The 16,380-nt window shown below is 45.3% G+C and overlaps 1 protein-coding gene across 2 annotated transcripts; it reads left to right on the forward strand.

Annotated features, from left to right (window-relative positions):
* Positions 1–1,733: 1,733 nt before the first annotated feature.
* Positions 1,734–10,431, forward strand: ZBTB37 (zinc finger and BTB domain containing 37). Of its 2 annotated transcripts, none has more exons than XM_035898049.1 (4): positions 1,734–1,840; positions 3,344–4,296; positions 5,695–5,794; positions 8,065–10,431. In XM_035898049.1, exons 2-4 carry the CDS (start codon positions 3,374–3,376, stop codon positions 8,551–8,553), a joined length of 1,512 nt encoding a protein of 503 aa, XP_035753942.1. In that variant the 5' UTR covers positions 1,734–1,840; positions 3,344–3,373; the 3' UTR covers positions 8,554–10,431. The 2 variants fall into 2 exon arrangements, with proteins under 2 accessions (XP_035753942.1, XP_009640963.2); XM_009642668.2 differs by having other exon boundaries at positions 3,347–4,296.
* Positions 10,432–16,380: the final 5,949 nt, after the last annotated feature.

Consider the following 16,380-nt stretch of genomic DNA (forward strand, 5'->3'; position numbering starts at 1 on the left):
CGTGGGGTTGATTGAGCCCTCGGCGTGAGAGGAGGGTGGATTTCGGTCCGCCTTCTCCACGCAGCCCCGGCTTCGGGTCTTCAGGCGCCTCTCTGCAGCTGTCAGGGCTAAAAATTAACCGTGATCGCCTGGCGGAGGCCTGGAGTCCCCGCTTGCGAGCGATTTAGCAGGGAATAAACCAAGCACTGTTAAATTTGCTCCTTCAGCTGAGGCGGGGGAGGGATGAGGAAGGCAGCATCTCTCATCTCAGTTTAGAATTGCTGTTGCTTTTTGCCTTTATTAAGGTCCCTTTGTAATTTGAAAATAGTCAAGTTGACGAGTCGTCGTAAATCCCGGCCCCAAAAGCCGAGACTTTTCAGTTCCCCCTCCTCTACACGGCTCCCCAACTTGACAGTTTTCTGACAGGAGTTCAGAGTGAGCATCATCTGCTGCAGATGGTCTGTCCCAGTTTTTTACCAGGGCCTGATTGATCGAGAATATTTGCTGGTCTCGGTAGTTGCACTTGCCTCACCGGGTGAAAGGCATTTTCTGAGATAAGTAAGTCCAAGTCTCAGCTGGTGACACTTTAAATTGTATTAAAAATAGGTTAAGTGTCTGAAGATGTTCTCTGTAAAGAGTATTGCTCAGCAGGAGATCCTGTTCATCCTGCAGGCAAAGGCTGAGATGATGAACATGTAGTCCAGCGCCAAGAAAGGCAAAAATTGTGACTGTCATTGCGCTGCCGGCTGAGGTGCCTAAGCTTATGATAGACCCCTTACCCGGGAGGGCAGAAATCGTCCCCTGACAAGGGTAGTTTGATCCAAAAAGACAGATTCCCCCTCGCCAGCCTCCAACTGAGGTTGTCCCCAAAGCGTATCATAAAATGCCGCTTCCTCAATACTGAGCTAAATGAAGCTACGTGGGTCCTTTTCTCCTGCCATCAGCAGCAGACAGATTTTTCCCTGCCTTTGGAGCAGAAGCTCCCAAACAGTTTTTCAGGCTCCCCTGGGAGCAGCTGACTTCTGACCAGGGCTGTACACAGCCACGCTCAGCAGTTAACATCTGATTATTATTTTTTCCTGTCGCTTTCTGTACCTCCTGAGCTGACGCCCTAGGAAACGAGCGGTCGGCCTCTGCCTCCAGCCTCGCTTCCCTGCGTGAGCCTACCTGGGCACTTGCTGCCTCGGCAGGGGTGTTTCACTGTTTCACCTCACAAAGCGTGCCCGCGCGCCTTCCCTTTGCTTGCTTCCCTTAAGAGAATGCTTTGGGGTTCATCACTTTAGAAACTGGTGGTTTGGGAAGATTATGAGATTACAGGCTCCCCCGTCCTGTAAACGTTTGCACAAGCTCAATGTGTTTTCGGCTGTGTGAGTGTTCCTAATGCTGTCAGTGAGACACCTCATTTGAGGAAGACCTTGCGTGTGTTTAAGTGCTGCAGGGTTAGTGCCAGAAACACCAGCCCCCGAAGAGAGGAAGGTACTTTATTCAGGCTATTTGCATTTCCATTTTTTGTTTTAATGACCGTCGGTACAACACAAACACTGAGCAGACAGTGGGGAGAGATCAGTTTGATAAGATTCAGTGTTTCTCTGTGGTTTGGGGTGGGACGTCATGTAATGGTTAGCTAATGCTGCTGCTGTATCCTCCAGCAAAACAAAGAATGACGAAGCTTGACGTTCTTGATTGTGCTGGGGAGAACCCAGTTCCTCTGTGCTACATTTTTCCTTTCTTTTCTTTTTTCCTTCTAAAGGGGAAGGGGGCAAAAAGTTTTCAGACCTTCTTACTACATCAGAAGAAAAAAGGAAAACAAGAAGATACAACCCCGTTTCCTCCCCTTTGCATGTTACTCGTAACGTTACAGGTAAGACGTCAGGTTTTCTATTTTGCCTTGTTTCGTGCATTTGAAGTTCTGCTCTTAATGTTGTGTTGACATAGACCTGTGTGCTATAGTTCCTTGATTTTTGTGGGTCTTATTGCTTTCTTCTAAAGATAAGGGAGGGGGAGAAGAATCCTTAAGACGTGGTGCTGTTAAGCTGCACCTTGTGAAGTTTTGTGCACCCCTGATCTCACGTACCCCAGAGACCCGCAGCCATCCAGACGTTTAGTAATCTCTTTGCACGACTTCACAAGATTGACAGGCTGTCCTGCAGCTTCAGGTTTAGTAACATATTTTGCCAAGTTTGCACAATGTCTGCTTGGGCATACGAACGTGCGCTATCCTGCAGTGTTCATAAATGTAAAAAAAAAAAAAAAAAAAAAGTCCTTCAAAGGCACATATGCTTTCCTGTGTGCTAGGCAATTCTGAGATTTCTTGGAGTACGCACTATGAGCCTTGGTATTCCTGACCTCCCTGAAATTGTTTTGATATCTGTAGCACTCTTTAATTGACACTTCAGATGCCATCCAGCTTGGAAACTGTTCATGCCACAAGTGGTCTTTAATAAACTTATTTACTTTCCTTTTTTTTTTTTTTTTTCTTTTTGGGAGAGTTTACGTCTAATTTTGGATCATTCCAAATTTTTACCATATATGGTCAGGGCTCCTTTTCAAAGTTTGCCAAAATGAAATGTGATGATTATAGAAAAATGAATTATGGAAGGGAAACTAGGAGAGCTAGTTTGTTAATCCCCATTGTTCATAAGTTGTCTTTTGCTGTATGCAGTATCTCAAACTACACAAATGCGGAGCTGCTTTTGCCAGGGAGTCACTTGTGCCCAGTGGATGGTCTGATAAGCTGGCATTTAGAACTGGATTCTGTTCTTTTTCTTTCACCGTCCTGTTATATATTTTCTGTCGTGTGTCAGAAACACCACATATGATGAATATCTTGGTTTTAACAATGTACTTAAGATGCCTTGAGGTCAAATGTGTGCTGATCAGCTTTTGAAAAGTCTCTGAGGAGGATTTGGGTCCAAATGCCTCCTTCCTGATTCCTGTTCTACAAAGGAGGGATAACAATATTACTTTCCCTTTTCAAAGTGTTTAGAAGGTACAAGTGCTAAGTATTTTAATCCATTATGCAATCAGTTGCCTATTTTTAGTACCTGAACCATTTTTAATGTTCTTTTTACAATGCAAATATGCTTTTATTGAGGCTGAGAGAATGAGCTGTTTCAAGCACTTAAGCCGCAGGGAATGGGGAGTGGGGGTCTATCGGGGACTGGTTTAACCTAACTCTTGTGAAAGGTGGTGTACAGCACATAAAGATCAGAGAACTGCCGTGTGAGGTGCTTGTAAATTAAATGGTGAGAGATTTCTCTAAAAATTCCAGTATTTCAAACTGCATGAAAGTAGGTGGCAAATGTTTTAAATGCAAACAATAGACTAGTTCTGTTAAGAATGCTATTTTTTCCCCCCTTTCCAGTAGGGTCGTGCACCTGCAACGGGGACAGCCATGGAGAAGAGTGGGAACATTCAGTTGGAGATTCCTGACTTCAGTAACTCTGTTCTGAGCCACCTGAATCAGTTACGCATGCAGGGTCGCCTGTGTGACATCGTGGTCAACGTGCAGGGGCAAGCTTTCCGTGCTCACAAGGTGGTGCTGGCTGCCAGCTCGCCCTACTTCCGTGACCACATGTCCTTGAACGAAATGAGCACCGTTTCCATTTCTGTCATCAAGAACCCTTCTGTTTTCGAGCAGCTCCTTTCCTTTTGTTACACCGGTAGGATATGTCTGCAGCTGGCTGACATCATCAGTTACCTAACGGCTGCCAGTTTCTTGCAGATGCAGCACATCATAGACAAATGCACGCAGATTCTCGAGGGAATTCATTTCAAAATTAACGTGGCAGAGGTGGAAGCGGAATTGAGCCAGACCAGGACAAAGCATCAGGAGAGACCACCGGAGTCTCACCGGGTGACGCCAAATCTAAACCGTTCTTTGAGCCCGCGTTACAACACCCCGAAGGGGAGTCGCCTAGGCCAGGTTAGCACGGTGCTGGACATTCGGGAGCTCAGCCCGCCTGAGGAGTCCACCAGCCCCCAGATAATTGAGCAGAGTTCAGATGTGGAAAGCAGGGAGCCCATACTACGGATTAACAGAGCGGGACAGTGGTACGTTGAGACGGGAATGGGAGACCGCGGGGGACGGAACGACGACGACGTCCGCGTGCTGGGAGGAGTGCACATTAAAACAGAGAACCTGGAGGAGTGGCTCGGGGCAGAGCATCAGCCGTCGGGAGAAGATGGGAGCAGCGCTGAGGAGGTCACTGCTATGGTGATCGACACCACAGGCCACGGATTGATGTGCCAAGAGGCTTACGCATTAGGGTCCTCCGGGGCCAAAGTGGTCAGGCCAACCAGCAGTGAGATTGACAGGTGAGTTTTCTTTAACTTAATTACTGACCTTGGCTGCAAGAGGAGATTGTGCAAGATTTTCACTTGGCTGGGTTGGTCGCTTTGGAATGTTTCCCCCTTATATTTCTTGTGGCCATTAAGCATAAGCGCTGAAGGAAGTTTTTCGTGGTGTCAGTAAGTGCATCCAGTTTGGGTTATAGTATTTTGGCTGGGTAGTGATCAGACCAGGATCTCCAGGTACAGGCTAGCTTGGGAAATTAATTATTAGCACATAGAGATGTATAGTTTGGAATCTTGGTGTATAGCTGAGGTGGAGTTTTTGTCTAAAGAAGATACTGCGGTTCAGTCTCAGTAGATATGGTGCTCAGCATCGGAATTAACGAGGTCACATACAATACGTGTTACACAAAGTGTCATTGCAGTGATGCCTTCTGGCCTGAGAATCTGGGGGTGTTTCTGTTTGAGAAACAAGCCAGTCAACAGCTGTAGGTCAAAAGGAAATTTTCTTCCTGATGGTCCAGGACAGCAGTGGGTCGTGGGTTTACATCTTCTGAAGCAGTTGAAGTGGGGAGCCCATCGGCTTCTGCTGTTGTTCTGATTTATACGAAAAAGCAGAAAGCCTTTATTGAAAATAGGTGGTGAAATCTGCTGTGTTTTGATTCTCCATCCATCTGCTTCCCCTCCACTCCAGCATTTGTTTTCTTGCCCTTAGCTCAGAGCAAAGGACAGATCTGATAACGGGCAGATCTGTTGTGTTTGGGGGGTTTGTATTTGTGGTGTTTCCCTTCACATCTGCCTCTTGTCTCTGCTAGCTCAATCCCTCTGGTCCCATGGGGTAACAGCTACCTGGAAGCAGTGGATATTCTGTCACTTGTTGCTTAATAAATCAATCAGTGGGAATGACCTTGAGCAAGCCCTTGGGAGAGCGATCCTTTCCTAATTCCTTAACTCTTTTCCCTGGATCAGCTAGCCTCAAGCATGTCTTTTTGCATGGCACTCGATATCCACTGTTTCCTACTTGGAGTCCATCGCATCACTTTGGTTTCACACTTGAAAGGGGGAGGAGGGCGAGGGTGGTAGATGAGAGGTGCCCTTAGAGAAATGGTTTCTTCTCCTGTTGTACAGTTCCTGAGTCAATGGGCCCATGTTGGTTCACTTGTGATAGCAACCAAAAAGTTCTCTGTTACTAAACTGGAAGCCAAATGACTCAGTTTTATTTTTCAGATGTTAAGACTGAAACCACAGACCAGTATGACTTGGTTTTTCCTTTATACTTGTGCTGTTCCGCCTCCTGTGTGTTAGCTGGTGAGGATGAAGAGATGCTATACAGGTGCCTCTATTGCTCACCCGTTGTTCTAAACACGGTAGTGACCTGATGCCCATTAAAAACTCCGTTTACACTCTTCCCCCACCCCGCAGATTTAGCCCTTCTGGCAGCATGGTTGCTGTGACTGAGCGGTACAGATCAAAAAGCGAGTCTCCCAGGCGGATGGATGAGCCCAAGCAGCCCAGTTCCCAGGTAGGCAGATCAAGAAGTTTGCAAGTAAATGTTGGCATTGAAGGTGAAGGGGACTGTGCTGTGATGAAGTGTATAATATTTTATATTTGCAAGCAATACTGTTTGTGAAACAAAGACCTATTACTGTTGCAAGAGTTTAGTTGCTCCCACTGAGAACATATGCTGTCGGTATATGATTTAAAACTGATTTTGACTGTCGTTTGGGATTTTGGCCAGATACCTGGAAAACATGAGGATTTTCTCTTGTTATCTGAAGGCATAAATACCAGCCCTCGTTCTGGGCAGGCCACCAACTCCTGAGGAGAAACCCCATTCGCCTGCAGAGTTGGATCTGCCCTAAAACACTGACAGCAAATGCCTGAGCTGAGGTATTAGTTGGCTTCTGTGGAAGACTGAGGGGTGACAACAGCTGAACCTTTCCATGCTAGTGCCAAAACCATTCCGAAAAGCCCTCCAGCCACTACACCAGTAAACCTTTAGGGTGGAGTGTCAAAGGACTGTGAATTTGTACAGAGGTGTCTGTCTTGACCCCAAGGGACTGTGTTGCACAGCAGAATTTGCAACATGAAGCAGCTCTGACTCCTCTGCTTTCTTGGAGTATGGGCGCGGTTTTGGGGTAGGAGGGAGAGATATGCAGAAATACAGGAGGGCAATGGGCTATAGGGTGCAGTAAAGTAGCACATAGGTAATACCTGTGCCTAATCAATTTGATTTGATTTTTTTGTTGCATACAGTCAGTATTTCAGTGGCACTATAGTGCAAGTGTATCGCCCAGCACTGTGTAGAGCAACCCTTGTGTGCCTGGCAGATAAGTAATGTGTCAGTTTGTAATCAAATGACTTTGCTGGAGGCAGGTGAGGAGTTACCAGGGTGCTTTGCCCTTGAGTAAGACCAAATGAAGCAAGGGGAAAAACATGATGATTGCTGTCTGCTAACTTTATAATACGCTTCTATAAAACAAAAGATATCTTTTTGTTCCTATTTTGCCAAAGCTTAGTTTTGTGTCCTCAGAATACATCTAGAAAATTTCAGGTCAAACTAACCCTTCAGGGCAAATATGACACACAAAGCAATTATAGCTCTACGTACAGAAAAGCTGCTATTATTTCTCCATCATGAGGTGGCCTCAAATGTAAAACCATAGGCTACCACGTACACGAGGAAATGTTATCACCTTCCACGCTTCTGGTATTGCCATATCGATGCTAAAAATAGTCTGCCCGTGATCCCTGCCCAGTGGCAGTGGTAGAGTGGAAGGAAAGTACCGTAGCTTTGTGCATGTCCTTCAGTCCTGAACAGTTTACGAGTGTTCGTACAGCCGGATTCAACAGCATCTGGCACAGTTACGCTGCTGCTTGCATGTGCATGGCCCTGGTTGCCGGAGGAGAGGCCCCCCTGCCATTACGGTAGTTGCTTGTCTGCATTTGGGGTCATTGGGAAACAGCGTAAGACTTGGGAGTGCAAATGCTGCATCCTCCAGCATGGAGGCATTCCAGGAGGCTGTCTTATTTGTGCTCAGTCTGAATATGATAGCCAGAAGCGGCTGTCCTAGAGCCTGAGCTTGCAGTTCAGGGTTACCCTTGGCTATTTGTCTTTCTGCCTTCAGAAAATAATGAGGAGCCATCTAGTTCATTGCTGTGTGACCTGGGCCAGGCATGCTAGCTCTCAGTGCAGCAGATCCTCCCCTGCAATGCCACAGGGCTGGGCTGGGTTACACAGCCATTTAGGCAAATGTGATTCATTATAAAATGAGTCCTGAATGACGCCTGAATAGATACTTGTGTAAAGTGAAACCTGAAGAGATTCAGATATGATTTATAGTTTATTCCACCTTTCATTTACTGCAAGCTCATCAGTTGGCTTCCTTTTTTAACCTTTAGTAAGTAAAACACAACATGATATACAGTATTTTAATCAAACTGGCCCAAGTTTTGAAATAAGTAACAGGTATTGACACATTAGATACACAACTCAATCGATGGCTAAGCGCCCTCCTGACAAGTGCTGTCTTTTCTTCCCTGGATCTAGCAAATGACTTGGCAGAAGGGGCCGCCATAGCAGAGGTTTCTAATTGATTGCTCATTTGTCTTCAGCCCCAAGGCTCCAGTTAAGCACTTAAATGTCTGCTTGAGGTTGAAGACATTAGTGCTGCTGATTTCGAGGTTTGGCATGTGCTTCAGTGCTTTACTGGCTGGACTGTGGCCTGATCTTCTTTCCTGCAGTTTGTTTTAGGCTGCTTGTTGTTTAAATCTCTGTTGCTTCCTTCACAGGGGGAGGAATCAGCCATGCTTGGAGTGAGCGGTTATGTGGAATATCTCCGTGAGCAGGAGGTTTCAGAGCGCTGGTTCCGGTATAACCCACGGCTCACTTGTATTTACTGCGCCAAATCCTTCAACCAGAAAGGCAGCCTGGACCGGCACATGCGTCTCCACATGGGCATCACGCCTTTTGTCTGCCGCATGTGTGGGAAGAAGTACACCCGCAAGGATCAGCTGGAGTATCACATCCGCAAGCACACAGGCAACAAGCCCTTTCATTGCCATGTCTGTGGCAAAAGCTTCCCTTTCCAGGCCATCCTCAACCAGCACTTTCGCAAGAACCACCCCGGCTGTATGCCTCTGGAGGGGCCTCACAGCATCTCCCCTGAGACCACTGTCACGTCTCGGGGGCAGGCGGAGGAAGAATCTCCTCCTCAGGAGGAGGCTGTCGCTGTGGGGGAGACGGCACAGGGATCTGTGTCCACGACTGGGCCAGATTGAAACGTGGTTGCAGAGTCTGGGGAGAAAGGACCGTCTTCCCGTTTTTGGCTCTAAAAGAGTCAGCACCAACCTGGCAGGCTGGTACTGTAATTAGTGCAATGCCACCACTGGACAGAAAGAAGCTCCCAAGATGTTGCCAAAATAGAAAAATCTTTCTCTCTCTCTCTTTCTCTCATACACCCACACACACACACGTAGAGTGTTAAAAGTTTTTCTCCCTCATTCCTCGTCTTGGAGAAAAACAAAACAACTGTGTCAATCAACTTCTTATTCAGGGATCGACAGGATTTTAAATTTTTTTAATGTTCCGTAGTGATCTGGGATGAGCAGTCATTTGTATTTCTTGACGGTGTTTTGGCCCGGCAGCTAGGTCCTGCTGGCCATCAGCCGTGCAGGCCCGGTGAGCCTAGCGTGCAGGGCTGCTCCTTGCCATATCTGCTGGTCCAGCTCAAGGGGAAAGCAGGGGCAAGGTGCCGTTGCCTTCCTCCGTTCCCCAGGTAGTTGCCACGTTAAAGAAAACAAAAAGACTGTCCTGGTGGAACCTGCCTTGCCCGAGTGTATTTATCCCTGTCTTATTTTTGGTGTGTCTCTTTTTACTTAAGCTATTATTTTAGGGCTTTTGGCTTGCCCGTTCCAGGCGTGCAGCCTCAACACCCATTGTTAAAAGTGGGCATGGCTATAAAGCGGTATTCTAGAGGTCAGCAAAATTTGAACCGCTTCGGCTACTGAAAGTGAAATTTAGCAGCTATGAGGTTTGCATTAGACTCTGATGTGTTGGGAGAAGGGTTGGAGGGGTCTTTCAGGGGAGGTTCTCCTTTGCCGTTGCTGCTCTGGAGAGTTCAGAGCACTCTGACATCCTGACCGGTGCGCTGCCGTGCTTCAGGTGTTGCTGAGCGTTAGGAAGAGTTCTTCTGGACTGGCTGAATTGCGGAGTTAGAGGCTGGCTACCAAAGTCGTCCTTCACCCCTACTCCCCCCTCGACACGCACTTGATCTTTTATAACAGCAATATGGTATACTGAAATAGTATCGTCCCAGCCGAGCAATTGTGGGTGGTTGCTTTTAAACGTCTTTCTACAAACTAGTTTGATAACTTTTTTATCAATGAAATGCAAAAAGAAAAGAAAACCCTACTTTATTTCCTCATAACGGTTCAGGAAACTTAAAAGTGAACGGTTCCTAGAGCAATCACAACTCTGTCCCCTTGCATGGACTTAAACTTTTGTATTCTAAGCAGCTCTGATGTTTAGAGCAAGTTAAGCAAACCCGGAGAGACATGCCTGCGTTGTGTATTGTAGGTGTTTGCACGTGCTTACGTGTTTCATAAACAGAAAAGCATGGGACAGGTAGATAAGTGCAAATATCTTGACATCTTTTGAAGACGTCTTTTAAAAAATATGCAATACTTTAAGAGTTTTCTCTGGTTCTGATGCCAAGTTGTTCATGATGGAGGGGGAAAATGGTTGCGCAGATTGGGTTTGGGAGAGGACATTTGGTTAGAGGAGTTCTGTTGAGGATGTATAATGTGTACAATAAGGAAGGATGAAGTTCTGATCCTTAAGGTGATGGGAGGAACAATGAGACTGAAAAAGGAATACACTTCATCTTGCTTTGGCAAAGCAAGCCGGGCGAGTGTTTAAGAGCATGGGCTTGGTGGGCAGGAGACTTACCAAGTGAAAAATAAAGCTTGCCCTGCTGTCTGACTTCACAATTTTGGGCACATGGAAACATCTCCAGCCTTCACTTTTCCCCACCTGCAAATTGGGGCTCGGGATCATTTTCCTGCCTCTTTAGAGGGAAGAACTTGGAGAAGGGTGGTGTATTCTTGCTTCGCTTTATGTATTTTTCTCTTTTATAAGTGAGGGTCTCACTGTTCCTCCCATTCCTAAGAGAGGAACCTTTGCAGGTGTTCTGAGCTGGGCACCCACAAAGTACAATTTCATTGACCATTTCAAGCAGGAAAACAGATATTTCACCTCTGTTTTCCTTCTGTCCCTTCTTCCTCCTCTCCTGTCAAGTGCATCGTCACACAGTGAATGGTTTTCTAAGTGGCCACCCGAGGGCCCAGCCCCATTGGGTTTCCTTGTGAAGGTCAAACAGAATTGTACCGAAACAGTAAGGTTGCCAGAGAGCAGTCACAGAAGATGAGAGATAAGAGGGTAGCTAAGGTAGGTTTCGTAGCAACTGAGGTGTGCGGAGGAGCGGAGACGTGCAGAGTATGCTGCTTTAGTCATAGCTTTTGAAGTTACCAAAAATCAAAAAGAAAAAAGTTAAAAACTTTGAAATCCTATCCTGTTCATGCTAGAGAGCATCAAAAGTTACTTTTAGTTGCTTAAAAGATTTTTAAGTGTTTTAAGATAGAACTTTTAAAAGAATACTACCAAACTATAAAAACATAAAATTATTTATATACATATATTATATATAAATATAGTGGGAAAGTTTCCCTGCTAAGCTTGCTGTGAAGAGAAGGGTGAAGGTGCAGTAACTGCTATATAAGCAACATTTTTCTGAAACAGATGGCAACCGATCCATCAAAGCGTAGTGATGAAGGGCTGACATAAAATGGTGTATGCCTTTATTCGTGTGGCGTAGCTGTGAGTTTCTTGGGCAGGTTTTTGTTTTACTGTGTCAATACTGTGAACGGAGGAGCATCCTAACAGCCCAGGATGCCAGCAGTGTGTCCTGTTTTGCTGATTCACTACTTTAAATTGGCCTGGTGAAAACTATGAAATTGGTCCCTCATATTGTACTAGGCTAGTCTGAAAACAAAGCTTGTGAAAGGTTTTTATTTTTTCTTCTTTTATGGTTTGGTTTTGGGTTTTTTTTTTTGGTGCAGAGGTTGCCACTGTATAAATGATCATTTCTGATTGCATGCAAAAGAGCCAATATTCTTGCCTGGGCCTCGCTGAGGTGAAGTTTATAGCTTGTAGCTAGAGTCAGTATAAGGTATGGTAGTGGGAATCATTTTAATATTATTTCTGTACATTTAATGGATGTGTATGTGTATGTATGTGTAGGAATCATGGTGTCTCTGATGTTTTCTCGAACAGCGCTGAAAGCGGTTTAGGCCCATCCACACTAGAAGATGGAACCAGTTCAGAGGAATTGTTTCTTAAACTTTTCTTTCGGTGGTTGACTTCCTCAGTGCACATAAGGCCAAGGTTCGAGAAAAAAGGGGTTCGAGGTCGTATACGGTATGGAAAAACCTCATGTGAATTTTCCGGCTGTAAGTGTAGCTGCTTGGAGCTGCTTTCCATCACAGAATGATACCATCTTTCGTTGCCTCTCCATTGGCAAACCGTGTAACTCTTTACAGTTGCACTGAAGCTGTGGAGAATCAGGTGCCAACTTCCCAAGAGCAAATGTTTCTGTGATGGGTTGAGGCACAGCTTTGCATTTCCACGTCTAGCTGCAGCTTTTTCCCCTCTGCCAAAACTGTGATTTCAACTGTGATTTAAGGAGGATGTGAAGAGAACTCTGTCATATTTTAATACCTCTGTATGTAACATTTCTGTCTGCTTAAGAGTTAGGGCTTACTAACCCATTTGTTTGCTTGCCTCAGGCAACAGGGGGAACACACTCTATTTCTGCAGTTTTCTTTCTCAGAGGAGGAACGCATTGCTTAGTTCTTTGCTATGGCAGAGAAACCTTCCAAATGTGAAGTGTTGCGGTTATCTCCTTGAGCCTGCAGAAAGCCCCGGTGCCAAGTCACAGCAGAGTGACGTGACAGTTGCCGTGGCCGTGCCCTGCTGCTGCCAGGTTCCCTGTGAATAGCTGTGAAAATAACAAGAATTGTGTTAATACTGTGCTGCTGCTTTGGGGAAAAGCTAAACCTCTTCCTCTCAGGAGGATGACCGATGTGAAGCTGGGAAAGGGAAAAAGCAGAAGGTCTTTTTGCTCTCTTGCAGTGGGAGTATGTGAAAGCACACTGTGCTGCTTATTTCCAGCAGCTCAACAGAGAGGGATGAATGAGGAGGCTTTGTGAAATGTGAATTTATAACTTCATAAGATCCAGGCCTGGTAAGAGTCAGAGCAGCCGATGCAGACGGGCAATCCCTTGCTTGTCCTCCCAGCATTGTCCGGCCATCAGGTTCAGTCCTTCGACTTACCTACATCTTCTCTTTAATATTTTCAAGCTGTGATCTGTGTAATTTAACTTTCAGAAGTTTGGGTGGCTGAAGGGCAGAAAGAATACAAAGCGTTTTGTGTCTCTGCTGCTGTTTTAAATCCAGCCGAGGTCGGTAGCGACTGACTGTTCCCACCTGAGAGCTCTTCAGAGCTGGAATTGCATTTGGAACAAGCTGCGATCTTGCTGAAAAGCATGGTGGGGCAGGCTTGGTGCGGAGGGCATGGAGCCAGGATTTCAGCCTTCTGTGAGATCAAGGTTGAAATAAATTGACAGGACAGATCTCCCTGCTTGTCCTGCTCTTGTTTTTTGATAGCTAGGTGACTTTGTTTTCCAGAGCAGGTCGTCCCACGCCTCTATGCAATAGTAATTTCACTTAAAAGTGTGATGCCCAGTTCGGTAAATGATTCTAAGCAGTCCGGTCTTCGAGCAGAGTCCTTTGAGTGATTCAACCCTAACAATGCATTTGCCAGAGCAGAGTTGTAGCTTTTATTTGCTGCTGACTCATCTCTCCTGCAGAACCCAATGTATAAATAGAAAGACAGCGAAAAGGTGCAGTTTATTTGGGTGGAAGGTAGCTTGTGAGGTAGGCTGAGTCATGCATCTTTAAAACCAACAAAAATGAGTACTCCTTAAACTTATTATTTAAACGTTATAAAATCCTCCTCTTCTATCCATGACATGCCTGCCAATTTAGCCGTACCAGCATCCAAGTGTTTCTGCAGATTAGTGACACCAATGCTGTTCTTGCTCTACCAGAAATATTTTGGGAATGGGAGAAGTCAAGGAGCTGTAATTCAGGAAACTTCTAATTTTTGTCGGTTTTTAGGCTCCGAGTTTCCCCTGGGAGCTGAGCCTGTAGCCAGGACTGCAGTCAGAAAGTCTGGGGTCTTACGATGGAGCTGCCGCTGACTGCTAGCGTAGCCTCGTCTGGCGATAACGATATTCTCAGAGATGAGCATTACTCGTGTCATGAGGTGAAGATCCATGCACAGAGCTTTGACGTCTTGAGTAGAAGGTCCTAAAGAGGAGCTTTATTTTAATCATTGTCATTCAAAGGCTATTTTAATATAACATACATACATCTATATGTATGTACATTTATATATATATATATTTGTAACCAAATAAAAGCTAGAACTATGCAAACACTACTGGCTGCTGCTTGAAACTAATGTCTACCAGAACATTTTGGAATAGAGTAGATTTGGAGTAGTTTTGTTGGTTTTTTGTTCTTAAACAAAAAGCAGCAGACCAAAGTTTTGCTGCAGTTAGTCTTACTAGAAACTTAGGTTATTCTTAATCTGGAACCCACTCAAGTGGGTTATAAAATTATCTGAAGAGTCCTACCATCTCTAAAATACTTCCATCTGCTGAAAGGCTTTCTTCTGCAAAATGTAGGAGAACACAGAGGCTGGGACTAGGAGAGATTGAATGTGATGTTTGGGATGATAGTTAGAAGGGAAGCAGAATCAGGAAGGACTGGGAGCATTTTCTTTTGGAGGCAGGATTGAGTTGGCTTCGAGGAATCTTCCTATTTGTGAAAATGTTCATCACGGAGATGGAGGCAGCAATCAAAGCATCAGCAGGCTGAATCTGGTCCCGGTGGAGGTATCAGAAATCTTCCCGCTGAATCTGATGGTACCGGAGTTTAGTTTGCTGGGAGATATTTCATGTGGTTTCTACCGTTTCTTTGTGTCAGATCCGATCTTTGCTTTTAGATTAACAGAAATATATCCAACCGTAACCTTCAGTGCCCTTTGACTTTTTTATTCCTGGGGACTGTAGAAAATTCAGGTTTCCTATAACATTATCCTCATCCCAACTGTGAAAAAGTTACTACTGCTTCTTATAATTTATTGTCTTTCTGCTCCTCAACGTCTGTGCGATCCAGCTGTTCACCAGCACCACCTTCCAGTGCTTCATTAGCTTTTATGCACAGGGAATTGTTGCAATGGATAAGTTGACCATGCTAGTAGGAAGAGTAGAAGCATTTGGAGAATGACTTTTGCTTCCTCTAGCTGTCATTAGGAAGTGCACACACACATACCTGTATATACATATATATGTATACATATATAAAGTGTTTCAATATAAACTCATTTAGCATTATTCTTATTTAATTTATATTTTAATCCAGTTGTAAACCAAAGTATTACAGCTTGTGAAATGATGTGTCTTGGAAATAGGAGGAACCTTTTTAGACGGGAGCTCTGAAAGATCTTTGCTGACAGAAATGTGGATATGAATAAGACTTAAGAACTTGTGTGGGTGAATCCTAGAGATTTGCAGCCTCAGGAGGATTTAAGGCTTACTTGCTGGGTAAAGTCTGATGGTGGGGAAGTAGTATGGATTAGCATTTTAAAACGCTGTGGGTTTTTTTTTCCTTATCCAGTATAACTGGATAATTGGAGGAATTGCTATGAGAGCAGTACGGTGGGGTGTCTGATGGAGATGAGGCGTGGGGTGAAAGCTAAGAGGGCAATGTCTGGTAGCACTGTTTGCTTCTGGTGTCTTCTCTTCACAGATTTAGATTTAGGTGTGTTGTGTTCAGCTCTGGGCATCTTGGCACCGCCTCGTTGAACAGCCCTGCAGGGATCTGTTCGTTTGGTGGTTTGAATGAGCGCTTTAAAAGCGCGACTCAGCAGTGTTTCTGCTGCTGGACTTTTCCAGCAGAATCACTTTGGAGTCTCTGCCACCCTGCTGTGCCTGCTGGTCACAAAACCTGGGGCTTCTGCCCTGCCTCTTGAACTGGGATGCTTTAAGGACACATGAGGATTTGGCTACTAGAATGCCTCGAGGAAATCCTCTGCAAGGGAAAATGAGGCAGGAATTTAGGCATGGATTTGCTGTATGTGCTGTAACATGGATCTAAAGTGATTCCATATGGTCCTCTGCCTGACCCTTTCCTTATAAATGCAGGGTTTGGATGAATTTTTGTAAACACACGTAGAAAAGACGGGACAGGCTGTCTCTCTCAGTGCTGGCACTGCTTCTGCCTGCGTCCCCTTTGGCTTGCTGTTTTTTGCTGTGGTATCTCAATAAGGGTTGGAGCTGAGAGGTGTTTGTGGAGACAGAGTACAGCTGCCACTGGACCAGGTGCTCATGGGCTTTGGCTCATCTCTGCTCTCAGAGCAATGAAAGCGACCCACGAGAGGGGTTTCAGAGCCTTCTGAAGGCTTGGAAATTGCAATGTTTGTCATGGTACTTAACAGTTTTGTAGGAAGAAAGTATGTTCTGGCAGGCCTAGAAATAAAAAGGGAGGAGACAGCAGATCAGACTGTAGCCTGACACAACTGGGAGCTGGAGAGAGAAGGACACAAAACCGACCGCTAATGTATTTAGTATCTAATTTGCAGTTTTAGAAAGCAGGCCTTTCCTATTGACTGATGTCTAGAGGGGGTTGGGGTTTTTTTTTTTTTAGTAACTTCTGTGGAGGTGCATGTTCTGCTGTCCCTGATGAAAGAAAAAAGTGGGTTTGAAGATAAAATCTTGCTGATTCTTCTGTGCCGGGGAATAATTGCCTTTCCAAAGAATTAGCAAACGCTGTGAACAAATTCACCTCTAACAGTTTCCTGCAGGCTTGGCAGCGGCTGTGCTTCCTCTTGCTCTTCTGCTCAGCCCGCATGTTCGAGTCTCTTCATAGAAGGTTTCCCTGCGTCCCTTATTTGAGCAGGGCAATGAACCATCTACTTTTGT

Source organism: Egretta garzetta, unplaced genomic scaffold (genome assembly GCF_000687185.1).
Source record: "Egretta garzetta isolate BGI_Z169 unplaced genomic scaffold, ASM68718v1 scaffold187, whole genome shotgun sequence".
In the NCBI taxonomy this organism is placed as follows: domain Eukaryota; kingdom Metazoa; phylum Chordata; class Aves; order Pelecaniformes; family Ardeidae; genus Egretta; species Egretta garzetta.

What these genes read in the sequence shown, in the direction of transcription:
- ZBTB37 (XM_009642668.2), top strand. Translation starts at nt 1,820, where the DNA reads ATGTTACTCGTAACGTTACAG. An exon ending in TGTTACTCGTAACGTTACAG is followed by an intron (nt 1,841 to 3,346) that starts GTAAGACGTCAG and finishes CCTTTCCAGTAG; the next exon opens with GGTCGTGCACCTGCAACGGG. An exon ending in CCAAGCAGCCCAGTTCCCAG is followed by an intron (nt 5,795 to 8,064) that starts GTAGGCAGATCA and finishes CTTCCTTCACAG; the next exon opens with GGGGAGGAATCAGCCATGCT.